At 41.2% G+C, this 27,481-nt stretch overlaps 1 protein-coding gene across 2 annotated transcripts; it reads right to left on the bottom strand.

Moving 5' to 3' along the window:
• Positions 1-360: 360 nt before the first annotated feature.
• Lsm12 (LSM12 homolog) lies at positions 361-26,281 on the bottom strand. Of its 2 annotated transcripts, none has more exons than XM_047542631.1 (5): positions 26,072-26,281; positions 24,158-24,291; positions 4,474-4,583; positions 2,792-2,906; positions 361-1,939 (listed from the first exon to the last, which is right to left on the bottom strand). In XM_047542631.1, the coding sequence occupies exons 1-5, from the start codon at positions 26,193-26,195 to the stop codon at positions 1,847-1,849; spliced, it is 576 nt and encodes a 191-aa protein (XP_047398587.1). In that variant the 5' UTR covers positions 26,196-26,281; the 3' UTR covers positions 361-1,846. The 2 variants fall into 2 exon arrangements, with proteins under 2 accessions (XP_047398587.1, XP_047398586.1); XM_047542630.1 differs by having other exon boundaries at positions 368-1,939; positions 2,780-2,906; positions 26,072-26,277.
• Positions 26,282-27,481: the final 1,200 nt, after the last annotated feature.

Genomic DNA, 27,481 nt, shown 5'->3' with positions numbered 1-27,481 from the left:
CTATAAAGAATGCTCTTCTGTAATGGACCCGTATTTTTTTTACCCACATCCACTTGCACATACCTCCAAACCCTGGAATCCCCTTCTTAAATGACACACTTTGCACTGTATTTCCAGGTAAGTTCTCAGATGTGGAAAAACAAAGAATAAAAAGTAGGGAAACTAGAGGAAAAGGTTAAGCCAAACAGACACACTTTCCTCAGACACCTCAGATACCTTCCTCTGGGGCCTCTAAAGTACGCACAAACCCGAGACATGAGTGATGGTTAAAAAAATTTGGGTTTTATTGTTTTTGCTAAACAATACTAAAAAAAATTTTTTTTTTTCATTTTGAAGGCAGGGCTTGAATTATTTAATTTTGATCCATTTATTTAATTAAAAAAAAAAGGGAAGGGGAAAGAGATCATGGCCAAAAAAATAGTAGTTAACCCCCACCCCACCCCCAAAGCTCTAGCCAGTCACATGAGCATCACCCACATCCCACTCAGTGCCTGATATTCATCTGGTAGCACTCGTCCCATGAGACCACCCTGAAGGCCCAGGGATAAGTGCCACTTTCAGTTCTCAGCAGGTTAGTCAAACCAGACAAACTGGTGGGCTAAAGTCCAGAAATTCTTTCCAGGTTTTCTGCCCATTGGCTGAGCGCATACAAACTATCAATAGCTTGTAAAATTTCAGGGGGTGGAGGCAGGGCAGAAGAGCAGGAAGATGACAAGAGAAGAGAAACTAGAGGTCACCCAAGCTTTTTCCTGGGCTAGAGGTTCTGAATATAGATTTTAAGAGAGGTCAGGTAGACAGACTCCATGTTTCTTAGAAAAGAAAATCATCCCTCAAGGAGGAAGAGCTGAGATGTGCCATGCAAGCAGTTCTCTGCTTGCAGAGGCACAGGAGGAAGGGCAGCTGACTCTCCCACGTGGAGAGTGGCGAAGAGGATCTTCTAGTACCATGAAGTACAACAAAGGCAGAGGGAGAGTCCTGAGGCTGGGGCCAAACGTGAGACTGTTACATACATAAAGACTGAAAAGCTATCAGGAACCCTTAAAGCCAAATCCCATCTGCACACACGGGCTCTACAAAGTGCTGCAGGAGATTCTTGCTGTAACTAAGTCAAGTTAGTTGTCCTGGCTATTACGGGTGGTGGAAAGGGCAACACATTTTTTTTTCCAGAGGGATGAGGTGGGAAGAACGGCCATGATCTAGTAAAAAGAGACCTGCAAGAAGCAGAAAATATTTAGAGAACATTTTAATATATATTTTCATATATATATTTAAAGTTAAGAAAAATAAAACTAATTCAAGCCATGCCCTGTGCAAAAAAGAAAAAAAAAGTTAAAGAAAAAAAAAAAAAAAAAAGAAAAATTTAAAGTGAGACCACCGTCTGCTGCTCAGGTCTCAACTTAAGAATCACAGTCAGCTTGTTACTTTTATTTTGGAAGAAAAGATGTAAAAGTTTCTTTCGATCATTCAGAAGGCAAGTGTAGCCACTTATAAAAACAGAATGGCAGGAACAGACTAGGAAAGGAAAGTCAGAAGTCAAAGGGCAGAGCCGGAAAGGAATTTTCAAAAATAAAATTAACAAGGTGACTGTTCCAGAAGGGGGCTGTGAAAAGGACATGGTGGACCAAAGTCTGTTAGTCAAGTAATGATTCAACTTTTAAATTATTCTCTTGTTCTTTTTTGTTGGGTGTTTTGTTTGTTCAAGTCTAAGATTTGGAAATGCTGACCCTTTGTTAACAAGAGCCAACAGGAAATATAGGATCCCTTCCCTCCCCCGGCCTGCCTCCGCTGAAGCCACCACCACTGCCTCCTTGGCTGGATGCTGGAAGAGTCCTCCATGTGTGTGGACTCAGGATGACAGAGCAGCCTCCTTCTGTGGTTGTTGGGCTTGTGAACGCTGCAGTATCTTTTGGCTTTCCACATCTCTAAAATGTTTTTCAACCTGAAAGAGACCAAGGAGTCAAATCAGAAAAGGAGATGGGCAAGCAAGGTCTCCCTAACAACCCAGCCCAGGCTTTAACAGTCCCAGCCCAGCTGTCTGACCCATGAACTATGCATGCAGCACCTCTGCTCTTGCTGTCTATGGGCCATGTCAAGCCTGAGGTAGACAGAAGCCTTTGATTTCAGTCACATTTGTGGCAGTTTAGCTAAAAGTGGTTAGAAATGGTTGAATCAATTAACAAAACATAAAATGAGGAGAGATCATTATGACTCAAATTCCTTCTCTCTTCTTTACACAAATGCTGAATGAAAGCTAGGGGGAGGGGAATTAAGACTTATACCTTTCACACCCACAACAATGACTTCTCAGTGTTCCTCAGAGCAAAAAATAAATAAAATAAATAAAATGGCAGGGGTATTATTTTATTTTACCAATGCTATGCCTCAATTGAGAAAGTCATGTGATACATGTAAGGTCAGAGATGCCAATGGTACTTGATTTACACTAGTCCTTCCAAAAAGGACATCTGTGGCTAAGAAAAACCTAACCAAGGATGGGAGAAACTGCTCAGGTCCAATACCACAGAATGGCCTGGCTAACTCTATAAAGCTATGTGGCAAAGGAAATGGGGCTGACTACTCATAGTATTCCATAATGCCCAGTGGTTCCAACCCCAAAGGAGTGTCCAAGTTACAGCTGCAGAGTCCCCACAGTACACAGACGTCAGACAGGGCTGCTAGAGGAAACATTATGTATGTAAAAGCACCATGTCCTGCTCTGATGCTCGTATGGTAGGGCCAAGGAACCATCTTTCACTAGTCTTACGGTTCCTTTACTTACTATTTTGCGTACATGGCTCAGTGCACTCCCCTCTTTGCCTTTACAGTTTTCCACTTGATATGGGGGTGTAATAACAACTTCTTCCATGACTACGATGTTTTTTTCTTGCCATTTACAGTCTTTAATGCTAGAAGGAGAAAAGAACAAGTGAAAGGTTACCTCTTGGGGGCATGCCACACCTCCTGCCTGATGAAGAACTAACTCCAGAAGGCTGAGTCCAAATTCCCAGCTCAGCCAACGGCTAGATGACAGCAGCCCAGAGAGAGGAGCCAGGATCCTCTGGGCACCACTGGCTAGGAAAGCAATGAAACTGATGTACATTTATCCTGGGGAGAATCCAGAATTGTTACTCTGAAGGATCAGGGACCTGGAGAACCATAAAAAATTTATCCAAAAAAAATTCAGTTACAAATAAACAACTAAACTCAGGTCACTAGATTCAATTTAGATAATAGTAAACATTTTCTATCCAGGGTCAGATAGTATGTATTTTAAGCTCTGCAAGCCAGTTGGGCTTTGTCACTATGGAACTCTGCCACTGTGGTGCAAAAGCAGCCACAGGAGATATATATACAAATGAAAAGATTTGGTCCACTGGTATAATCTGCTCACCCCTGGTGTAGGGAGAAATACTACCTCTAGAAAGAAGAAACCCAGCCAGTAAAAACTCAGTCAGGTGCAGTAGCACATGCCTGTAATACAGCAACTTGGGAGGCTAAGGCAGGAGAACTGAAAGTTCAAGGCGAGCCTCAGCAATTTAGCAAGGTCCTAGGTAACTTAGTGAGACCCTGTCTCAAAATAAAAAATAAAAAGGGCTGGGGATGCAGCTCAGTGGTAAAGTACCCCTGGGTTCAATCCCAGGTACCAAAACAAAACAAAACAAAAAACCTCCCCACTTTACAGATCTATACTTTGTCACTACCAACCACCATGGGAGCTGCTCCTCTAACTAACCCCGCACATTTCTCAGACAACTGGGCATTTGCCAGACTGGGAAAACCTATTCTAGCTCACACTTGGGGGAACCCCAGGACAGCTGATACTACTAAGAGAGTTCCTTCACATACCTGTAAATGCTCAGATATACCACAGCCTCACATAACTCTGGTGCCAGCTGCCATCTGTGCACCAGATCCAGGGTTAAATAGGGTAACAGAAGGCAGCAGGGGGAAGGGGGATCTCAAATGTTCTAGTTTTCAGCAGTTAGTCAAATGACTTATTCTGTGACAAAATGTCTTTTAGGAGTGGCAGGATGGACTTATGCTCTCCATAAGTCTCCGTTTATCTCAATGTACAACAGGTAAAAGTGATACAGATATAACTTTCCCATAATAAAACTGCATCAACTTTTACAGAAAGGTACAACAACAAAAATAAGTGAAAAAGAAATCACTAGTTGTAAATTACAGACTACTAGGTTTGGAAGGGAATTTTATGGATAATCTAATCTAAAACTTTAAGTTTTATAGACAAGAAATTGAAACCCAGAGATGATACCTTGTCTGTGATGACACTACTCTTCTGTTTAGAAAGCAGCAACAAGCATTGCATCTCTAGATGCAATGGGGTCCTGCCCACATACTTCCCAGCTTCCCTGGCACACTTTTAGAAATCAATGACCCAAAAGTCTACCACTAGACAACACAGCCAGACATCATACCCAGGACAAGGGACCCCTATGCTTCCCAACTCACGTCTTGTGAATGGTCTGGAAGAGCTGCTGGCCCTCTAGGGAGACACCAGCGCTGATTGCATAGGCCTGGCTCAGCTTCTCCTCCTTCTCTGTCCGTGCTTTGCTGGCAAGCTGGGATGGGGGAGAGAAAGAAACTCAGAAAAGCATTCACCTTTATTCTTCCCAAGTCAGGACCTGAGCTGAGAAAAGAGGTCAGAAAAGACCAGTCTGGATAGATTCAGTTTTATCAGAGATTCAAAGTGAAACAAACAAATAACCCGCAATATAAATGTGGGTTAAACACAGATACTGAACAGATAAATGCTATTCCTGGAAAACACCCCCTTCCTTCCTCCTTATTTTTCCTGAGTACCTCCCATGTGCCAGACATTTACTAGATTACATACAGTTTGAAAGGGGGAGGGCGGGGGGGTAGAAACAAAGTATAAACAAGTAAATAAAAGCACAAGACAATCTCAGTGATAAGGGTTAGGGAGAAAATAAAGCAGGGTAATATTACAGAGTTTGACTATGATGGTTAAAGATAAAAAGTAATACATACATTTCTATCAAAAGGAGAAAACAAAGAATGTTTATCCACTACTGTGTCAGAGCCTCAGGCTTAGAAATTAACATGTACCACATCTTTACAGACCAAAATTCAAGGTTCTTGAGGCTCTGCCTTGTCCAACACCATTATCACACTCACATGAGGAGGCAAGACTCAAATAAACCTAACAAGATTCTGCCTACTTTCATCTAAGCTGACAGCAACTCTGCCCTGTTTATGGGGAAAAAAAAATGATCTGAATTCTACCTCAGTTCCTTCACTGCCCTCTGGTGGAACAATCATAAATTCATCAAAAGAAATTCTAGTAAAATCTGGTAATCTATTAAAATTTTAAAAATTTCTCAACATGGGTGGGTAACCTATCAATCTATCATTCCAACCCACACAACTGGGTGCTACAGACTTCAGAAGTACATATTTGTGTTAAGACAAAACAAATGTGCTAGACAAGGTGGTTAAAACAAAGGAAAGGCAGATAATGTATGTGAAAGGCAAACAAATGGAGATTTTTCAGCCCCATGAACTTAAATAACTGAATATAATGATACTGTAGCATACTAAACACATGCAAAAGCAATCTTTCCCAAACATCAGATCCTTAAATACAAAGAGGGAATACACCATCAGCATGTTCTAATAGTACCTAGGTGCTTTGAATCCTTAAATATTTTTATTCTGCTTTTATAGAGACCTGTCAAACCATCAACCAAACATATTTCTATAGAAGGAAAAAGTAAAGTAAGATATCTTAATTCTTTGTTGGTAAAATGAAACATTTTATTAAGGCTTGGCTTTGTTATTAAGAAAAGGAAGCCTTCAACTGGGTTATGTGGAACTGGATAGATTCACTGTTGCCTGAATTTCAAAAACTGTCTGAGGGAGGAGGAGATGTGAGGGCAGAAAGGCTAGCACATACATGCTGTCATCTCAGTCTCCCCAGAGAAGAGAGGAAAGCAAGGCAAAACAGCAGTGAATTGATGCCAGAGCAAACAGTCTCTAGGACATGGACAAATACATCAACAGCATACAAATAATCTTTCTGGCTTGGCCACTATTCTGGCCTCATCGTGCTACCTTTAGAGAAACAAGTGTACAGAACTGACAGCATTCTGAGTGGTAACAGTTCCAAATGTACCAAGAAAACCCTGTGGCTTGAAAGTATCCCATTTCTATGAAAAAAGAACTGTTGATGGCATTTGTTTTTGCATGGTGCTGGGGATTGAACCCAGGGCCTCATACACACTAAGAAAGTGTTCAACTACTGAGTTTATACTCCCAGTCCTCATGGTGTATTTTAAACTACACTTACTCAGGTACCAAAAAACCCTGGTAACAAGAAAGGGCTTCACTTAGTCTCGTTTTCTAAGCAATGCCTTAAAAAATCTAAAAAGTCTCCAAGGAAGAAAGGGAAAACTTGGAAGGAGTGGAACTCCCGGAAAGCAGCTAGTGGTCAGGCAGGGCTTCATCTCAAGAGCCAGTAGGAGGGTTTTACTGTGAATTCTCAAACCCTTTTAAAAATGTTTTTCAACTGGAAAACCAAAATCATCTCCCAATGCTGGGTCAAACAAAGTTGCTTCTATAAAGCTTGTGGTGGCTAGTAAAATGTCCTTGTCACCTACACAGTAGCTCAAAAACATAACATCACCCCATTCAGTAAGAGAAGAGTTAGTTCAGGAAACCAGGCATCTATGCAGAATGTTTAAAAATGGAACTGACAAATTAAGCTGGGAGTGGGGGTGCTGGGAAAAGAGTCACTTTGAATTTTTTACCAGAGGCAGAACAAATTGGATATAAATCTCAGCCAGAATGATTATTTAGACAGCAAGAGTAAAATGACACTTTAGTTATAGAACAGTAGTTTCAAAATACACCCTGTGTCCCACCCTCTTCTCCCAAATACCAATTGCACAATCTTGTCTGAAAGCAAAGGAAAATGGACTAGGTAATTCTCCATTTGTTCTAATGTGAACAGATCCCAAATGTTAAATAATTTAAGGGGGCACTTGGAACTCAGTAGAAATGAGTGCAAGATGACTACATTTCTTCTTTTTTGGGGGGGTGGGGGGAGTGCCAGGATTGAACCCAGGACCTTGCACAAGCTAGGCAAGAGCTCTACCACTGAGCTGTATTTCAATATTTCAATGCAACCCAATGGCCTCAACTACTCTACCTGGATCTGCAATTAGACTTTAGGGACCTAGATTCACTGAAAACCCTGAAGCCTTCAGCTATCAGTTCACAGGTTGCATTTTCATGGCAAATTGAAAAATGCTTCAATCTGGCATTTAGTTACAGGAATCTGCTTTCACCAGGAAGTTGTGCAAATGGGGTAAATTTTTCTCACAGAGGACCCCACCAATTAGATATGAAGAAACTGTTCTAGAAGTTGTTTCCTCTCTTTAAAACTGAGGGTCGGCGTAGGGAAGAGTACCTGTTATTTTTTAGGCATGAAAATTCATGCGGAATGTGGATAAGCCTTCTTTTGTAGAGCAAATGAATACCACTCTACATTGAATTGTCATAAAATCTAATTTTTTCACTTCATCTTTTATAAATGACTATACACCTACATTCCAAGTTATTAAGTTTATGATTAATGTCAGAATGCCAGAGAGAAAAAAATAAAAGCTGCCCTAAGTAGTAAAGGTGTAGGGTGTGTCTTTTAAGCTGGAGAGGGTCATAGGGATTATGCTTTCAAATTTAATGACTATTGCCCATTCTACACCTATTTTTAAAGACAACATGCCAGCTGCTGGCCTTGCTACCATACAAAAAAAGCACTAACTAGATAGAATCTCTCAAAATAAAAGGCACCAAGTTTAAGGATACACTGGGTTCAGGCAAAACAAGAAGCATAAACCTACAAGTATGTGTTAACTAATGTGCATGTGGCTTAACTAAATGACTGCACATGACAACCTGCACTTACCTGCCTTTCCTTTCATTTTGTATGATTCCCAGTGAAAACAAAGTCAATCCTTGTCTACTAACCAGTGCTTCCTCCAGGGGCCATTTTATATATAGCACCTTGATGTGGGCAAAGGAGAAAAGTGCATGAACTTGATACCAAAGCAAATCAATATAAAAAGGTCTAGTTCTGCCTGTCGCTGCATAACCCTTACATGAATGACTTTTATGAACACCAAGGGCACACACATATCTCTTTGTGCATTCAGTGACATAAGGGGAAGAGCAAGGAGCCACAATGACTACAAAATCCAGGCAATATGCACATCATCTTGTTATTTAGTTATCAGCTGTTTTCAGACCAGGAAAGCACAGGTGCTGTGGGGATTCCTACTACAAGCATTTAACAGGTTGAGACAGCTGATACAACAAGGGAAGCAGAGTCCAGAGACAAACCTGCTCCGTGTGACCTACTGACTCCAATGAGACACTCTCAGCTTGTCTTCTCTGTGTATTTGGGTCTTTAAACCAGCTGCCCTCAGAGAGGGGTTAGAAGGAACTGCAGCTGCTACCCTGAAATACTGGTTGCTGCCTGCAACCCGAGGGTGGGGTGAGAGTCAGGGGGTGGCAAACCAGAATGGTTAAGAACTATCATCCTAAGAAATCTTGCTCATGGCTCCTTTGGATCTAAGGTAGGTACCTGAAAGCCCTCATTCTTAGCTATCAACAAAAGGCTCTGAAAAATATTTCTTCCAAGTATCAGTACACCCAAGTCTCCTTGTTCACTAGAAAACATCTGCTTAAAATTTTCTAATAGCCAGCATAGTAGTGCACACCTATAATCCAAGCAACTCAGAAAGGCTAAAGTTGGAGGATTGCAAATTCAAGGCCAGCCTCAGCAACTTAGGCTCTGTCTCAAAATAAAAAATTGGAAGTACTTGGGGGAAAAAATAATAATTATAAGTGCTGGGGGAGTAACTCAATGGTAAAGTCACCTGGATTCAATCACCAACACCATAAAGAAATAAGTTTCTAATAAAATACTATTTTGAGCCAGGCACTATGGCATGCATCTGTAGTCCCAACTACCTGGGAGGCTGAGTAAGGTAGGAGGAATATTTTGGTAACAAGGTAAGATCCCATCTTTTCCAAAACAAGAAAAAAGAAAAATATCCTGTTTCTTACAACATTAGACAGCTGGGAACTCAAAAAATACAGTATACCTCTTAAACTTGTGTCCTAGAATTCATAATAATGAATCAAAACATTGAATTGAGGGCTGGGGGTATAGCCCAGTGATAGAGCACTTGTCTAAAATACGGACTTCCTAGGTTTGATCCCCAGCTCTGGCAGAAATAGAAAAAGAAAACATTCTTTAAACAATCCTATGAGCCATGCATGGTGGCACATGCCTGTAATCCCAGTGGCTCGGGAGGCTGAGGCAGAAGGATCACAAGTTCAAAGCCAGCCTCAGCAACTTAACGAGGTCCTAAGCAACCCAGGGAAACCTTGTCTCTTAATAAAATACAAAAAGGGTGTGGGGATGTGGCTCAGTGATTAAGTGTGCCCCTGGGTTCAATCCCCAGTACCAAAAAAAAAAAAAACACAAAAAACAAACACACACTGTAAAACTAAACTGCAATCCTTTTTGTTGTTTGTGTGATGGTAGGGATTAAAGCCAGGGTCTCACATACGCCAGGCTCTACTGCTGAGCTACATCCCCAGTCCCAACTCTCTTTTCTTTTTAAAATCAATACACTCTGCTATTTCCACTAGACAAAATTCCTGGTACAGAACAGGCTTGCCTGTCTTTTAGGGAAGGCCTTTCTTTTCAAATAGGGCCCCAGTCTTACCCTAAACGTAAAGAACATCCCCCTTATTTCTTTGGTTAAGGTAATTCACAGGGGGGCATGTCAAAGAAAATATCCTGTGTGAGAAAACATTCCAGGCCAATATGGTTAAGTATACTCCCTAAATCCATTGTTTTCTGATGTTCTAAGAATAGAGAAAGGTAAATCAAACCAAGTCTCCTCCACATAAATGCAGACATGTTAAGTGCTTACTTAGTATGATGAAAAGATGAAAATACTGCAAAACCAGGGGCCCACATTTTCACATCAATTACCAGGTTTGTACAGAACACCCGTGAACACTTCCATATTGCTACCATATAATACAGAACCAGATTCAAGTCACAGTCAATACACATTATAGACAAAGTTTTATCTTCAACTTAGTTTAAAATGCAAACTATATGTCAGAAAAATCAAAAGTTTTTAAAAACTGTGTGTAATTATGTCACAAAGTCAGGCATGGTGGTGCATGCCTGTAATCCCAGAGATTCAGAAGGCTGAGACAGGAGGATCCCGAGTTTGAGGCCAACCCTAACAACTGAGCAAGACACTCAGCAACTTAATGAGACCCTGTCTCAAAATTCAACAAAAGTAAAATAAAACCAGGCATGGTGGCACATGCCTGTAATTTCAGCAACTCAGGAGGCTGAGGCAGAATTGAGAGTTCAAATTCAGTCTTGAGGCTGCGATTGTGGCTCAGTGGTAGAGCACTTGCCTTGCATGTGTGAGGTTTCATCCTCAGCATCACATATAAATATAGCAAAGGAATTGTGGTCCATCTACAACTAAAAAATATTATATATTAAAAAAAAAAAAAGTAAATCTCAGCAACTTAGGGAGGCCCTAGGCAACTTAGTGAGACTCTGTCTCACAATTAAAAATAGAAAGTGGGCTGGCAGGGGCTGGGGATATAGTTCAGTTGGTAGAGTGCTTGCCTCACATGCACAAGGCCCTGGGTTCGATCCCCAGCATCACAAAAAAAAAAAAAAAAAAAAAAAAAAAAGACTCAAAGTAAAAGGGTTGGGATGTGGGCTCAGTGGTTAAGTGCCCCTGGGTTCAACCCCAGTATACAAAAAAAGAAAAAGAAAAAAAAAAAAAAAGGGTTGTAATTATGAATTATGTCACAAAACATTAGAATAATTTCCTAGACATGACATCCTTTAATAAACTGCTGTCAAACTTACATGTGGCTCTGCCAGAAAGAAAATTGGTTGAGATACAAGCTGAAATTTGACCCCAATAATTTATCTCTGAGAATGTAGGCTCAAATTAGTCACCTAATGCTCCATGAGGGAATTAGAAAAGCAGTAGGTGAGCTATAATGCACTGTGCAAATATTAGCTGTTATTATAATATTATTAGCATAAAGAAGGTGGCTTGTGGGTCATTTCAGAAAAATTCATACAATCCAACCCTCCTTTAGTCAATGAGCTTAGACTGATTTTCCCCTTTGGTCTTATACATTATGTATGTTTAAGGAATATAACATGTTACAAGATACAAAAGGTAAAATGGCTACTATAGTGGTGAAATTAACATATCATTATCTCACATAGTAACACACCTTCTATTTTCTGTAACAACTGCTAGAGAAGTTATAAATCCTAGAAAGTATTTTCCAAAACATAACTGGGATATTTACTTGGAAAAGGTCTTTATCATCCAAGTTGAGAGGCTCCACTTGTAGGGGGGGGAAAAAAAAGTTCATTTTTCTTTTCTTTTTTTTTTTTTTTTTTGAGATGGGGGTCTTCACTTTGCCCAGAATGGTCTCAAACTTGAAATCCTCCTGCCTCAGTCTCCCCATCTGATGGGATTACAGGCATGAGCCACTGCACCCAGTTAAGAGTTCAATTTATTCAGTGATAGAGCCATGTGCTGCTGCTTCCTGGGTTCTAGTGAGAGGAAAAAATAAAAAGTAGAACGGAAGTGCCAACATCTTCCCCTCCAAAAGAGAAATTCCAGCTCAAATCCCTACTAGTCACTATATGCATGACTCCAGTGCCTCACACATGCCACACATCTAGAGGCAAGATATATGTCTACTGACCCATGGTATGCTCATCATCTGTACATCAAAATCCATCCTGAAGGGTTACTGTTGGAGTTTAGTAAAATACATCTGTAAAGTCCCTAATGTCAATACTGGCACTTCCCACCAAAAAAAATAATAAGTATGCAAGGCAATGCAATTAGCTTGATTTACCCATTCCACAATATACAAAAGTATTTAAAACGTTAATACAGCATTCACTTCCTGATCACAGCTGCTTTCTGGCTGTGACAACGGTCATGTGGTTTTAGGGTCTTTTTTTTTCCTTTATTTTTGCGGTACTGGGGATTGAACCTAGGGCCTTGTGTATGTAAGTAAGTGCTATACCACAGAGCTATATCCTCAGTCCTTTTTTTTTTTTTTTTAATTTTGAGACAGGGTCTAGATTCTCCATGCTGGCCTTGAACTTGTGATCCTTCTGCCTCAACCTCCCAGGAAGTACAGGTGTACAGTTGTGAAGGTATGCACCACAACTGGCCCTGGGTTAGTCTTATTAATTAATTGATTGCAGTACTGGTGATTGAATCCATGACCTTATGCATGCAAGCTATTATCAGCCCCCTGGACAGATCATTAAAACCCTGTTTTGTTGGCCCAGTTCTTTGGAAACTGTTCCTAAAGACCAAACCCTGCTAAAATAAAAATTCCCCAAGGACAGGGACCTTTGTTTTGTTCACTAACACATCCTCTAAGAAACCCAAAACCGAGCCCAGTACATAGCTGATGCTCAATAAATACCTGACAATTGATTAATTTTTTTTAATGAGGTATATGTTAAATATATGATTTTTTTACTTGTCAAATGAAATGCTACATGCACTCCAAAAGAAAGCAAATAAATATTGGTCATTAAGAGTCCTTTCCCAGCTGGGTATAGTGGCACACCACTGTAATCTCAGCAGCCCAGGAGGTTTAGGCAGGAGGATCATGAGTTCAAACTAGCCTCAGTAAAAGCGAGGCACTAAGCAACTCAGTGAGACCTGTCTCTAAAAAAAATACAAAACAGGGCTGGGGATGTGGCTCAGTACACCTGAGTTCAATCCTGATACCCCCTCCACAAAAAAAAAGGAAAAAAAAAAAAAAAAAAGTCCTTTCCCAGGAATTGGGTTATAGCTCAGTGGTAGCTTGCCTAGCATGTGTGAGGCACTGGGTTCCATTCTCAGTACTGCATATAAATAAATAAATAAATAAATAAATAAATAAATAAATAAATAAATAAATAAAATATAAATGTCCATCAACAACTAAAAAAACAAATTAAGAGTCCCATCTCCCAGTGGGCATCATGGCACATGCCTATAATCCCAGCAACTGGGGAGGCTGAGGCAGGAGGATTACATGAGTTCAAAGTCAGCCTCAGCAACTCAGCAAGGTCCTAAGCAACTAAGCGAGACCCTGTCTCAAAATAAAAAACAAAAAGGGCTGGGGATGTAGCTCAGTGGTAAAGTGCCCCTGGTTTAAATCCCCAGTACCCCCCCCAAAAAAAAAAAAAAAAAAAAATCATTCTGACACCAAAGATTTAGCCACTGAAAATGCAAAGTTTCTAAACTGCAAAGATGAGCATTGCCATTTATTCTCCCCATGCTCACATCTCAGAAGCCTTCCCTAAAATGCTCACTACTCTAAGGGCTAGCAAACTATAGTCTACCAACCAAATTCATTCAGACAACCACCTGTTTTAGTAAGTTTCACTGGCTGGCACACAATCATGCTCATTTGTTTATATACTATCTACAAAGGCAAATTTGAGTAGTTTTAACAAAGACAGGAGAATCCATAAAGCGTAAAAGATGTAGTATCTTTTTTTTTTTTTTTTGGTACTGGTACTGGCTATTGAACTCAGGGGCACTTAAGCACTGAGCCACATCCCCAGTCTTTTTTTGGATTTTATTTAGAGAGTTCCGTTGAGTTGCTGACTGACTTTGAACTCATGATCCTCGTGTCACAGCCTCCAAGCTGCTGGGAGTACAGGCATGTGCCACAATGCCTGGCACTGACTCTTTATAGAAGAAGACTGCTGCCCACTTTTCTTTTGCAGCAGCTGTGACTAAACCAGAAGCACTTTACCCCTAACTATATCACCAGCCCTTTTTATTTCGCATCTGGCTAAATTGCTAAGGCTGGCCTTATATTTGCAATCCTCCTGCCTCAGCCTCCGGAGTCACTGGAATTACAGGCATGTGCCACAGTGCCCTGTTGCTGCCCGTCTTCTATGCTGTCATAGCACCTTGCTAATACTCCTACTACCACAGACTTTACCATATTGTTACCACGTTAACACACTGGAGGATGGGACACAGTTCAGTGATAAAGAATGTGTTCATCATGTACAAAGCCCTGAAATGGATCCCCAGAAGCAAACTCCACCCACATCAAAAACATAAAAAAGTTGCTGCCCTTCACAACTCCCAAAAATATGAGATTCCTGAGGACAAGCACAGTATCATAATCATTCTGACATTTCTCAACACCTGGCACAGAGTACAAGAGGGAAAGCAAATGAATGAAGAAACCTTAATGACTATTACAGGTCCATAGAGGTAATCATAAAACTAACAGTTCCCATAGGTTAGGTGACTAAATAGTCACCCAGTTCATTAGCAGCCCAGTGTAAAAAGAATGCGCACTCCCCACGTTTTATACTTTTGTCACAGTGTGTAGATCTCTGAATTTTCCAGCTTGGTCACTTTTGATTCAATTTCTAGAACGTTTTCTGGTATCTACATAAGCTAGCCTTAAACATTTCAGTGGTAGAATTCAACTGCACCACTTATTTGGATTTCTTCCCCCAAACCTATTCTCTGCCAGTTAGAATACCCCTCTATTACCCTGAAGGAGATACCACCACTGACCCACCATACAGTCCTTACTTTGAACTGTCTTTATCAAAGAGGTAGAGTACAAAGGCTGGCTATGGCACAACTCTACCAGACTCCTGGACTCAAAAATCTATATTTTCAGGTGGACAGTGGTTTTCCCTCATCCCCTATGATGCCAAGAAGGTCTAATGAGGGTCCCACTGAGTCAGTTGGCTGACATGCATTATAGCCTGACCTGAGTCATGAGCTTTGGTTTAAAGCACTGCATCCTCTACCACAGCTGTGAAGCTGACCTCAAAGTCTGAATGCCACTGAACCTGACTTTCAAAAAATCAGTGATATAGTGGACATGGTGGCACACACCTATAATCCCAGCTTCTTTGGAAGCTGAGGCAAGAGGATCACAGGTTCGAGGTCAGTCTTGGCAACTTAATGAGTCACTGTCTCAAGGGAAAAAAAAGGGAGCTGAGAGTTGGGAATGTATCTCAGTGGTACAGTAGTATCTCCAGTACTCCCACCAAAGCCAGTAATTTTTTAAATGGCAGTTAATCACTAGGCGAGGTGGCACAAGTCTGTAATCCCAACAATTTGGGAGGCTGAGGCAGAAGGACTGTGAGTTCAAGGCCCATCTCAACAACTTAGCAATACCCTGTCTCAAAATAAAAAAAAAAGAGTGCTGTGGATGTGTCTCAGTGATAAAGCACCCCTCGATTCAATCTCCAGTACCACCCCAAAAAAAGATAAAATGGCAGTCATTCATTCTACCTCTCCGACCTCATCTGATCCCATTCACTATTTTACATGACCCCTGACACTCAGAAATGATGCACTCTTCCTCTCCACCTCTCACCTGCATCTTCATACCTGTATGAGGAAATCACTATCTGCCAAGAGCTAGATGCAAATCTTACTGAAGGGCTCATACCTGAGAATACTGTCTTGAAAATATATTCTAACCAAAAGGTTACAGTCTCTAGGACCAAATGTAATTCTAACAAGGAATTTTTTTCTTGACTAGGTGTGTACCTTACTGATACATCATTTACTTAGCACGCATGAAGTCTGGGGTTTAATATCCAACCTCCAAAGGAAAAGAAAAATTTTTCTTGCCATATGTAGTGGTTACTTCCCTTCCCACATTTACATGCCTTCTACATCCTACCAAAATACACATGCCTAGGACTAGGAGTGTGGCTTAGTGGTTGAGAGCTTACCTAGCATATGCAAGACCCTGGCTTCAATCCCCAGCACCAAAGAAAAAATATATACATACAGACCTAAACAGGTAGCCAAGCTACTTCTGCCTCTACTTGGTAGTAACTTCATACTTTCACATATTTGGATCAAAATATAGTCAAGGACCCTGCTAAGAGGTTAGTTCCAAGAACACAGGCCATAGTACAGGGTCTATCAACTACACCAGGAATTTACTCATATGTGGGGTTCAACCCTTAAATCACCAGAAAATTCTAAAGTTATGATGAATTTTAGCTGTGAAACTGGAAGAACTCAAAACAAAAACAGCTGGGCATGGGGTGCACGCCTGTAATCCCAGTTGGATGCTGAGGCAGGAAGATCACACATTGAAAGTCAGGCTCAGCAACTTAGCAAGGCCCTAAGCAATTTAGCAAGGCCCAATCTCAAAAAATAAAAAGGGGGCTGGGGATATAGCTCAGTGGGTACTGTGCTATGCCTGGCATGCACAAGGCCCTGGGTTCAAACCCCAGACCACAAAAAAAAAATAAAATAAAAAAATAAAGAAATAAAAAGGGCCAGGGATATGGCTCAGTGGTTAAGCACCCCTGGGTTCCATCCTCAGTACCAAAAAACAAAATAAAAACAAAGTCAATTATTCCCTCAGTATAACATCAGTGCTTACTAAAGGTAAGCACTTAAGTCAGTTTCTTTCAAAAAGTATACTTTGGAGATGGGCACCACAGCACATGCCTCCAATCATAGCAACTTGAGAGGGTGAGGCAGTTAGGAGGATCACAAATTTGAGGATAGACTCAGCAACTCTGTGAGACCCTGTCTCAAAATAAAAATAAATAAATAAGTAAATGGACTTGGGAACAGCTCAGTGGTAGAGCACACCTGGGTTCAATCTCCAATACCAGAATGAATGAATGTAAAGTTTAAGCAAAGCACAATAGCACACGCCTGTAATCCCAAGTTGAGGCAGGGGGATATCAAGTTTAAGGCTAGCCTGAGCAGCTTAGAAAAACCCTGTCTCAAAAAATAAAAATAAAAAGGGCTGGGGATGTAAATCAGTAGTATAGCAGTTGCCTACCATGCATAGACAAGCCCTGGGTTCAATCCTCAGGTTCAATCCCCAGTACCTCCCAAAAAAAAAAAAAAAAAGACTTTATTGTAAACGTGATTTTTTTTTTTTTCCGTTTCTGAGGACAATGTCCAGAGGCACTCAGAATGGTTCAGCATTTCACATGCCATTGCAAGCTTTCCTACAATACAGCCATTAACAAAATTAGGCTTTCCTGAACCCCTGATAATAGAATTATTTACCTTTAACCAAAAAAGTTGGGAAAACACCAAAAAATCAGCACATGGTATGTGCCCAGGCAGACTTCAAGAGGTTCATGCTGTAAGACCTAAAATTCTGATGAGATTGCCTAAAACAAAAAACAAGTCAGCAGGGCCTATGGCACTTCATGTGTGCTAAAATGTGTTTGTGACAGTATCAAGTATGCTCTTCTCAGTGAAGAGCAGAAAACTGTTTAAAAGTCTTTTTGTTTTGTTTTTTTGGTACCAAGGGTTGAACCCAGGGGCATTTAACCACCAAGTCACATCCCCAGTCCTTTTTTTCTACTTTATTTAGGGACAGGGTCTTGCTAAGTTGCTCAGGGACTCGCTAAATTGCTGAGGCCGGTTTTGAATTCGAGATCCTCCTGCCTCAGCCTCCCAAGCGGCTTGGATTACAAGCATGAGCCACCTTGTCTGGCTCTTGTTTCTTTTTTTTTTTTTTAAATATTTTTGTAGTTGTAGTTAGATAGCATGCCTTTATTTACTTTTTGTCATTCTAAGGATCGAACCTAGTGTCTCACAACTGACAGGCTGCCACTGAGCTACGGCTACAGACCCCAGCCCTTTCTTGTATTTTTTTATTTAGAGACAGGGTCTCACTAAGTTATGTAGGGCTTTGAGACGTTGCTGAGGCTGGCTTTGAACTCGTGATCCTCCTGCCTCAGCCTACCAAACCGCTGGGATTACAGGAATGTGACACTTCATCTAGTTTAGGTTTTGAAGATACACAGTCAGAAAGCTAAACAGAAAAACAAAGCTTCTTTAAGTGATGAAAAATCAAAAGGCTTTAAAATAAGAAAACTGTCATTTTTTCCATATTTTCAGCCTTATCAAACCCCTCCACCAGACTTATCTCCAGAGTCCATTTTTTACTCAGTGGAAGCCAACTCATTCCTCATTACCAGGGGTTGATGACAAGTTCTGTGAATCTCTTCTTTTTGTTCCCACTTGGTCACTAACTGCTTGCTGTTAGTAATGGAAAACAGGTCAGAAATAGATTGAAAAAAGCTGAGAGGCCAGGCCTCCTGGTACATATGCCTATAATCTCAGCAACTCAGGAGGCTGAGGCAGGAGAATCGCAAGTTTGCAGCAAGCCTCAGTAACTTAGCAAGACTCTCTCAAAAGGACTAGGGAAGGGCTGAGGAAGTAGCTCAGTGGTACAGCACTTCCTAACATAGGTGAGGCCCTGGGACCCTGGATTTGATTCCCAGCATGATCCCCTACCCCACAAAAAAAGGCTGTGGTCACAAGTCAGTAGTAGCGTGCCCCTGGGTTCAAGTACTACAAACAAAAACAAAAAGGCTGACAGGGTAAAGTGCTTACCCAGTATGCACACGGCTAGGGGTTCAATACCCAGTCTCTCTCCCCAACCCACCTGCAACCCCTTATGTCAACACACACACAAGGTTGACAAACCAGTCAGTGGTTTAGTAAGGAAGGTGAATACCTAAACTGTATTACTGTGGATTTCAATTTTCCATGCTTTGTCTCTTTTTCCTGTGTCCCCTACCCACAACAACGCTTGTAGAAAAGTATTCTTGAACACAGGAAAGTGACATATCTCTTTCAATGTACTGAATAAATTCTTCTAAGTAAATAAATAATACACACTGGCCTTGGTTCAGGAAGTCCCTAAGAGTCTCAGAAGTTGAAAGCACAGCCTCCTAAGTTCTGTGACAACTTATTCTGACCTCCAGTATTTGGGCAAGTATTCAATTAATTATGCCACCTGATATCACTGCTCTAGAAATTCATGTTAATTCTGGTTACCAATAAGAGGTCTCTTAAAAATATCTTTAGACATAGCAGCACATGCCTGTAATCCTAGTGACTCAAGAGGTTGAGGCAAGAAGAACACAAGGTGGAGGTATTTTAGTGAGACTCTGTTTCAAAATAAAAAATAAGAAGGGCTGGGGATGTAGCTCAGTAGCTAGAACACTTGCCTAGCATGTGTAAGACCTTGGAACTGGAAAAAAAAAAAAAAAAAAAAAAAAGTAGAGAAGTGACTTTAAAGACTTAATTTGCTTTGTTCATTTCTGGGTTCTTCAGAATAGACCGCCCTCACCAAAAACACAACAAAAAATGTTTCTCTTTATTTAGAAACTTTACTTAGTTTGGGTACTCACTTCATTTTGCCCAACTGCTCTATGAGTTACCTGGGCTAAGCACCAAGGGGTAAGAAGGAAGGAGGAAAGATGGGAGGGAGGGAAAGGAAAAAATGCTGGGAATTATACTGACCAAATCATATTATTATACTGTGTGCACACAAATATTTAACAACAAATCCCACTATTATTTAAATCATAATGGCACCAATTTTAAAAAGGAGGGGAGGGAAGGAAAAACACAAGAATTCACAGTAAAAATGTAAGACCTGAGTTCAACTCCTAGCTCTATCATTTACTAGACACATGACCTTAAGCTCATAATTTTCTCTCTGAGCCTCCACTTACTGTTCTGTGAGACGGCAACTATATTCCCACCATAAGAACTGTTGTTCGGGGCTGGGATCGTAGCTCAGTGGTAATGCGCTTGCCTCTCACATGTGAGGCACTGGGTTCAATCCTCAGCACACATAAAATGAATAAATAAAATAAAGGTATTGTGTCCATCTACAACTAAAAAGAAAATTAAAAGAAAGAAAGAAAAAAAAAAAAGAACTGCTGTTAGGATTTAACAAGATCCAGTTCAGAGGATAGACTACTAGCTATATAACCTTGAAGGAACCACTTAAAACTGACAAGCCTGTTTTCTCATCTATTAAACAGGGGGAGAAAAGGGGTACTCTAAAGATCACATTGGGCCATGCGCAGTGGCTCATGCCTGTAATCCTAGCTACTTGGAAGGCTGAGGCAAGAGGATCCCCAGTTGAAGGTCATCCTGCCTGGGCAACTGAGCAAGATCCTGTCCCAAAATAATAGGGCTAAAGATATAGCTCAGTAGTACAGCACCCCTGTGTTCTACCACAGGAAGAAAAAGAATTATATAGGATGATGGCAAGGATGAAATGAACTGTGTCAAAGCTCTTTGTAAACAGCAAAGCACTAGAAAAGGGTATGGGAGGTGTGATCCCCAGCAAAACTTACAACAAAATAGATTTTCAGTAAATGTAGTGGTTTCTTTTTGATACTGGGGATCGAACCCAAGGCCTTGAGCATACTAAGCATGTACTCTACCTCTGGAGCTATAGCCCAGCCCTAATTTTTAGTAAATGTTTGATAAAAGCTACACATAAGAATACTTGATTAATGCTGACATGTCCCAAATCTCCCAAGAACACTACTAACCCATGGGTAATCTTTATCTCCAGAGTCTAAGATGCATAATCAATTCAAAGAAACCTATTTCATAGACACAGTGAAGCACATCTGAAATCCCAGTGACTCGGGAGGTTGAGGCAGGAGGACTCCAAATTCAAGGACAGCCTTAGCAACTTAGCAAGACCCCATTTCAAAAAAAAAAAAAAGGGGGGTGGGGGTTGGGAGGATGCTAGGTATACAGCTCAGCTGGGTTCTAGACCCCATTTCAAAGGAAAAAAAACTTCCTATTTCACTCCAAGAGGTTCCTGTGGCTTCCATCTCCAAGCAATGATTAAAGTCTTTGTGAAACGGAATGAATCACAATGGTGAATAACCTGGACCTCACTTATGACTGTATGATCTTGTACTTTTATTTGAATGCTTCTGTCTTAAGAGTTAGGAAAGTCAGAACACTTTAACAGGGTACAATGTTACTAAGCAGAAGATAAGATGATATTCAAGGAGCTGCGACTGTAGATCAGCAATAAAGTACTTGCCTAGCATGCTCAAGGCCCTGAGTTCAATACCCAACACTGCCAAAAAACAGAAGCTATTCAAGACCAGTCCTCTCCCAAGCTCTCTCTTACATCTCATTCCTGGGATAGACATTAAGACTTTTTAGCCTTTAGTGTGACCTGCCAACTGAAAGTAAAACAGGTTCATTTCCAAGAAGTTGCTAGTTTATACCTTCTCTAGTTGAGTTGTTACTAAGTATTTCTTTTAAAAATCCTTTTCATTTCCTGCTGGAACAGAGTAAACAAATATCCAGTTTATATCAACAGGTTAATTAGATAGCACCTTACTATATCATCAAGATAACCAACACATGCTGGCATCTTCCACTGGAAGAGTACAGGAATTATGCTCCTTCAGACTGCGAACACCTAACAGTTTTCTTCCAGGCATCTCAGAGTATTTTACCTTCCACATGCTTAAACAATCCTCCATCTTAAGAAAATGCCAAGTCCATGCTCTTAATAATGTCATTTAACTACCACATAAATAGTTGCCCAGTTCAGCTGTTTTCAGTAACAACCAGAGGTACTCTGTAAATCAATCTCTAAGGAGGAATCATAAAGCATCCTGAAATGTTGGTTTCAAGGGAAAGAAGATACGGCTTACTCATAAACATCTCTGCAAATGAAAGAAAGAATAAATGAAATCCAAAGATAACCCTCCAACCTAATTTTAGTGTTTAGTTTCTGACTCCTCTTCCCAGCAACCTTTTTCAAGACTTGGCAAGCTATCCATACAGTAAGTAAAGATTTCTGGTACTCCCCAAGCTATTAACATCTTGCTGCTTTCCTGAAAAAGTGAATAAACAATTAGTTTATAATAAAGCTGGTCAACAACTAGAACTAACCAGCAGAAAGCAAAATACTAAAAGCAAACACAATCCACAAAATAAATAACCAAGAGCTATTGTTCTTTGAGGACAAATATATGATGAGAATTGCTTCTTAACTGCTCTCATTTAACAGTGCCACACTTCCTAATTCTTTTTTTGTGGTGCTGGGGATCGAACCCAGGTCCTATCCACTGAGCTATCTCCCCAGCCCATCCTAATTCTTTTTGGTATTAGGGATTGAACCCAGGGGCACTTCATCACTGAGCCACATCCCAGTCCTTATCTTTGTTAAATTTTTTTTAGCTGTAGGTGGACACAATACCTTTATTTTATTTTTATGTAGTGGTGAGGATTGAACCCAGGGCCTCACAAGTGCTAGGCGAGCACTCCACCACTGAGCCACAACCCCAGTCCTATTTTTTATTTTGAGAAAGGGTCTCGCTAAGCTGCCAAGGCTTTGAATGCACAATCCTCCTGCCTCAGTCCCACAAGCACTGGAATTACAGGTGACAATAAAGATCCTATCTCTAAATAAAAATATAACAGGGCTGGGGATGTGGCTCAGTGGTTAAGCACCCTTGGGTTCAATCCCTGGCACCAAAAAATAAAAAAGTCCGTCCAAAGAGGTATATTCTAGTAGGAGGCATCTGACAAGTCAGAGTTTTAAAAAGTTAAAGGTTTCAAAGAATGGGACATCCTGAATGCAACAGCCTTCCACATGAAACCCAAGACCCTCTCACTAAAAAAAAGTGCATATTTCTCTGGAATCTGGCGAGAGCTCCACATTTGAGAAGATTAAGACTGACCAGCCTCAGTTACCCACTACTGTCTCATCTGCCTGTGTTTCCTTGCTTTGCCAAGAAAGATGAGAACATACATTATTACAAGACTCCCCTAGAGGGAAAAAAACTTCCACCATACTAATAATTCAAGAGACTTACAGAAAGGCAGCTGCTACTAAAATCAAAGTCATAACTTACTCACCCAATGTATTAAACACCTACTCAGTGCAAGGCTCTATATTTTCAGCAAACATGGTTCCCATCCTTCCAGGATAGTTTGGTAAGACAAACATTAGGCAAGTAAACAGTATATAATTACAAAAAGGTTGCATGTAAGATAACCTTAGATCCCAATTTGCCCAGGACACACCAATCTCTAATTGTTATCCTAGTATAAATTAAAAGCATCCCCCTTTAAATCTAAAAATGCCCCAGAGCTGGGCAGAGTGGCCCATGCATATAATCCCAACAACTTGGGATGCTGAGGCAGGAGGATTAAAAGTTTGAGGACAGCCTCAGCAACTCAGCAAGGCCCTAAGCAACTAGAGAGACCCCATTACAAAATAAAAAAAGGTTGGAGAATGTAGCTCAGTGGTAAAGCACCCCTGGGTTCAATCCTCAGTACCACAAAAAAAAAAAAAAAAAAGGTGCTATGTTGATTAAAAATGATAACTATGAGGAACAGGTATTATGAAAGAGAACGATGGAGGCAAATTACGTTAGCCTGGTCATCAAAGAAGACTTCTTGGAAGAAGTGCCATTTAACTGAGTTCTAATGGATAAGGTCCCAATCATTCTAGAAAAAAGTGTTTTCTAACTACAGGAGACAGTATAGATATGGAACGAGATTGGGGCATTTTATTATTAATCGACATGAACTTTGGCTAAATGAACTGAAGAGTCTAAATAAAGACCTGGGTTCCCAGAGATCAATTTGCACATGGAAGCTTAAAATATACCCTAAACATCTGAAGAAATGTTAGACCTCAAAATTCAAACATAAAGACAAAAATGAAACTCTAAGGCAGCAGCTTTCTAATTTGTGAATCTGAAAAATGCTCCAGTTCTTTACGCAACAAATACATTCATGTATGCACATATCCACATTACACAACTTCAGAAGGTTGGTAGGCAACACCCCTCATCCAACCTTACCACCACCAGAAGTTCATGTAGACTCCAGATTTTTAAAATAAGCCCTTTTTCACAAAGGGTAAAAGCAAGTTCTCAATGCTATTTGGGTATTAGTTCTGTTTTTTGTTGTTGTTGTTGTTTTGTATGTGCTAGGGATCAAACAGCAGGGTCTCATGCATGCTAAGCAAGCATCCTACCACTGAGTCACACCCCAAGCCAAGATGCTTCTTAAGGTTTGCAGATATCCAAAAATAAAGAGAAAAACTAAACAAATATATTTTTTAAAAAGATATCAGAACAAGCAATCATATGTCAATGAAAAACAGACAACAATGTATAAACGTTAATGGGGCTCATCTTTCCCACCATTTTGGAGAGCCAGACCAATCCTTGAGTCCTTACCTTACTAACATTGAGTGAAGCTAGGGGAGGAGGGGTTTCTGTTCGGTCATTAATTATTTCCACTTCTGAAACATACTGTAAGTTTATGAGCAAGATGTCTGCATGGTTGGGCTTTCCACTGGAAGAGGGACATTCTGGTGAGAAAATAAAGTTAAGGAAAACAGGGCAAGCAGAGGCACAACCCAAAGGAACAGAGAAAACACAATTCACACAAGGCTTGTGTAATAGGCATGATGCCACAAGCAAAAGGGTCTCACAAGATTCAAAGCTCTCTTCAGGAAATCTGTTAACCTTTCTCCTGTCCAAACCCATAACCAAAATATTTCAAGGATTTTATATCCATACACAACCCATAATTGGAAGCCTTCAAAGGGGTTTCTGTCAATTTCTATGGGTTTTACGGAGAGGCATAAAGCAGTTTTAGAGTCTTATGTACTGTTAGCCTAGAACCTATGAAACACAACGAAGAGCCAGTACTTTTTCTTCTTGGTATAATACAGTACGATGCCCTTTTTAGTTTTTTAGGTTTGAGATTTCCCATTTTGCAGAAAAGAAAACTACAGCACTGGAAAGGAAACTCACCCAACGTGCCCAACTAGTTAATCCATTCATTCATCCATCCATTCAACTATTTACTAAGAGCCTGCTGTATACCAATTAAAAGTAGAGTAAGTCCTTCTTCTAAGATACTTCCAACTAAACCACTGAAGAAAAAGAATTTGGTCCAGGTGTGACCTCTTGTTTAAAAAAGAACGAAAATGCAACTGTTCTTGTCCTAATTAGTTTAAGAAGACACCTTCTTAAACTAGAAATCTACAACTAGTGGTTAAATGAATTAAAATGCATGCCACTCAAAGGCAGCAGACTCAGTAGGAAACTTCCTTTTGAAATACACCATAAAGGACTACTCCTCAAAAAAAATAAAAATAAAATAAAATAAATCCAAGAAACCCACCTGTAGCTCCAATAAAAAGAGAAGACCTGGCAAATTTATTCTAACCAGGAAGTGTTTTGTTCCCAAGACTGAGTTTCCTGGGTAATTCAGAAATCACTTCCATCCCAAAGGTGCATGCCAGCTTTTCCATTCAGTTTAACACTGCTACTTTCAAAAAGGAGGGTACTACTATAAAAAAGTCAGGACTCCCATGTGCTGGATTAAGCAAGAAAAAAGGAGACATTACTGTCACCTGTAACCCAAACACCCATACATGGGCCCCTGAAAAACGTGGCAAGCCCTCTCTGGAACAGGCTTCCAATGCAAACATCCTCAAAACAGCAAATTCCAAGTGACTGAGAAACCTAAAAACCAACACTCCCCCCATACCAGGACCACGCAAACACAAGCATCAGCAAAACGAGCCACCAGTTCAGACACAAACTCTGTCCTGCAGTTACTCTTCTCACAACCAGGCAAGGCCCAAATGGTCACCATCCCACCGCCCTTTCTTGGACCAAATCCCATCAGCAGACACCCGCTCCTAAATTCCATACCCTGGCCCTACAAACAGTCCCTTACCCTACACACCCCCTCACTCTATGATTTTACCCGCCCCCCACTCCATCCGGGCTCCAATCCACCAGCCCCCTCCCACCACTACCCCTTCTCCTAATCACTGTGTCCCCTCTCATGGCGTTTCCCACGAAAAGCCGCCCGCGTGTCAAGCACCCCTCCACCCACTGACCCTCGTTTGGGGCCAGCTCCCACAAGGGATGGGAGACAGGGACCCCAAGCGGACCAAAGGGCTAGCGGGAGGGGGAGGGGAGCTCAAGACCATGCGCATGCGCCCCGGGCGCCGCGGTAGCCGGTCGCCCCTAGGCCCGGAGAGGGCCCTAGCCGCCGCCGTCGTCCCCCACCCCCCCCACCACCGCACCTACACGCTGGCCCGGCCTCGGGCTCCACGCAGGGAAGGATACTTAAAGCCAGCATTTTGGACTGGTAGTCGAAGGCTACCACCTCGCCCTGCAGCCGCTGCTCCTGGCACGTCCGGCACGACACCTGGCTCCCAACGCTGAAGTACTCGCCCGGAGGAGCCGCCATCTTGGGAGAGCAGCCGCGGCCGGCGGCGGCGGCGGCAGCAGCGGGCGAAAGCCGGGCCCCCAGTAAGCGCCGCGCCGCGACGTACGAGACGTGATGACGTCGCACGCCGGGGCGTGGCCTGATGCTGGGTGGGGCGGGAGCCTAGGTGGAAGAGGAAAGAAGAGGAAATAAAAGGGAATGAGTACAGTAATAATGTTTGTGCAGCTGCTCCCGCTTGGTTAAGTATATGTGAGGACCATTTTAAAAGTTAAGAATAAATTACCTTAGTGGAATAAATACAGGAAAGAGCTGCAGTTCATTTACTTGCACACCTTGCACACCCAGTGTAATGAATGAACTCTGTAAATACACATATTATCCCCGTTTTTCACATGAGGAATCAGAGGCCCAGAGTACTTAATGAGACTTGCTCAAGATGATATTAACTAATTACAAAAAGGTTGTGAACAGATCATTGGCTATAGAGTTAAACCGGAATCAATCTCAGATCTGCTATTTACCAAATTATGTGACCTTGACCAAATTACTAAACTGGATCCTGTTTCTTCACTGAGATATAAGTATTAATTATTAAGCATCTAACAACACTTCAAGGTAGGAATCAACATCCTCATTTTACAGAAGAACAAACTCTTTGACTAAAGTTGCACAGGGTCACACTACTGGCAAGGCCCCAATCTGCCTGTTTCCAAAGAAAGTGTTATTTAATTATGTCCTATACTAGATAATAATACGAGCTTCATAAGGGAGGTAGGAAGGTTTAAATGAGATAGTGTATACATGCTTGACACGTAATAGGACCTTAATAAATAGTAGTTCCCTGCCAGGTGTGGTAGCACACACCTAAATGTAGCTTACTCCTTACGCTGAGGTAGGAGGATTGCCAAGTTTGAGGCCAGCCCCGGCAACTTCGTTTTCAAACCTTCTTTTCAAAAAAGAAAAAAAAAAAAAAAGTGGAGGACTGGGAATGTAGCCTAGCATGTGGGAGGGCCTGGGTTCCATCCCTGATACTAATAAATAAATAGTATTTCCCCCATGATCACCCATCTGAGCCTAGGAGCCCAAGACACTTCTTCATCTCCCTCTTTGCCCTATCCCTCAGAAAGCCAGGCAAAAAGCAGAAACAAGGAGTGGTATTAGTGACAGTCTTTTGGGTCCCCCCCATTAATGTCTACCTGGTACAATAAGATAACTATTTTATTAACCTTATATAAGGTACTATGCAGATGCATATTCAAGCCCATCAAGACCAGTCGCCATCCCTAACCCATCCATCCCACAATATA

Source organism: Sciurus carolinensis, chromosome 3 (assembly GCF_902686445.1).
Source record: "Sciurus carolinensis chromosome 3, mSciCar1.2, whole genome shotgun sequence".
Lineage (NCBI taxonomy): Eukaryota > Metazoa > Chordata > Mammalia > Rodentia > Sciuridae > Sciurus > Sciurus carolinensis.
Note: the sequence above shows the minus strand (reverse complement) of the source record. Positions and strands in the feature narration are given on the sequence as shown.

What these genes read in the sequence shown, in the direction of transcription:
- Lsm12 (XM_047542630.1), bottom strand. Translation starts at nt 26,195, where the DNA reads ATGGCGGCTCCTCCGGGCGAGTACTTCAGCGTTGGGAGCCAGGTGTCG. An exon ending in TTCCAGACCATTCACAAGAC is followed by an intron (nt 2,907 to 4,473) that starts GTGAGTTGGGAA and finishes TTCTCCTTCTAG; the next exon opens with CATTAAAGACTGTAAATGGC. An exon ending in TGAGCCATGTACGCAAAATA is followed by an intron (nt 1,940 to 2,779) that starts GTAAGTAAAGGA and finishes GGTCTCTTTCAG; the next exon opens with GTTGAAAAACATTTTAGAGA.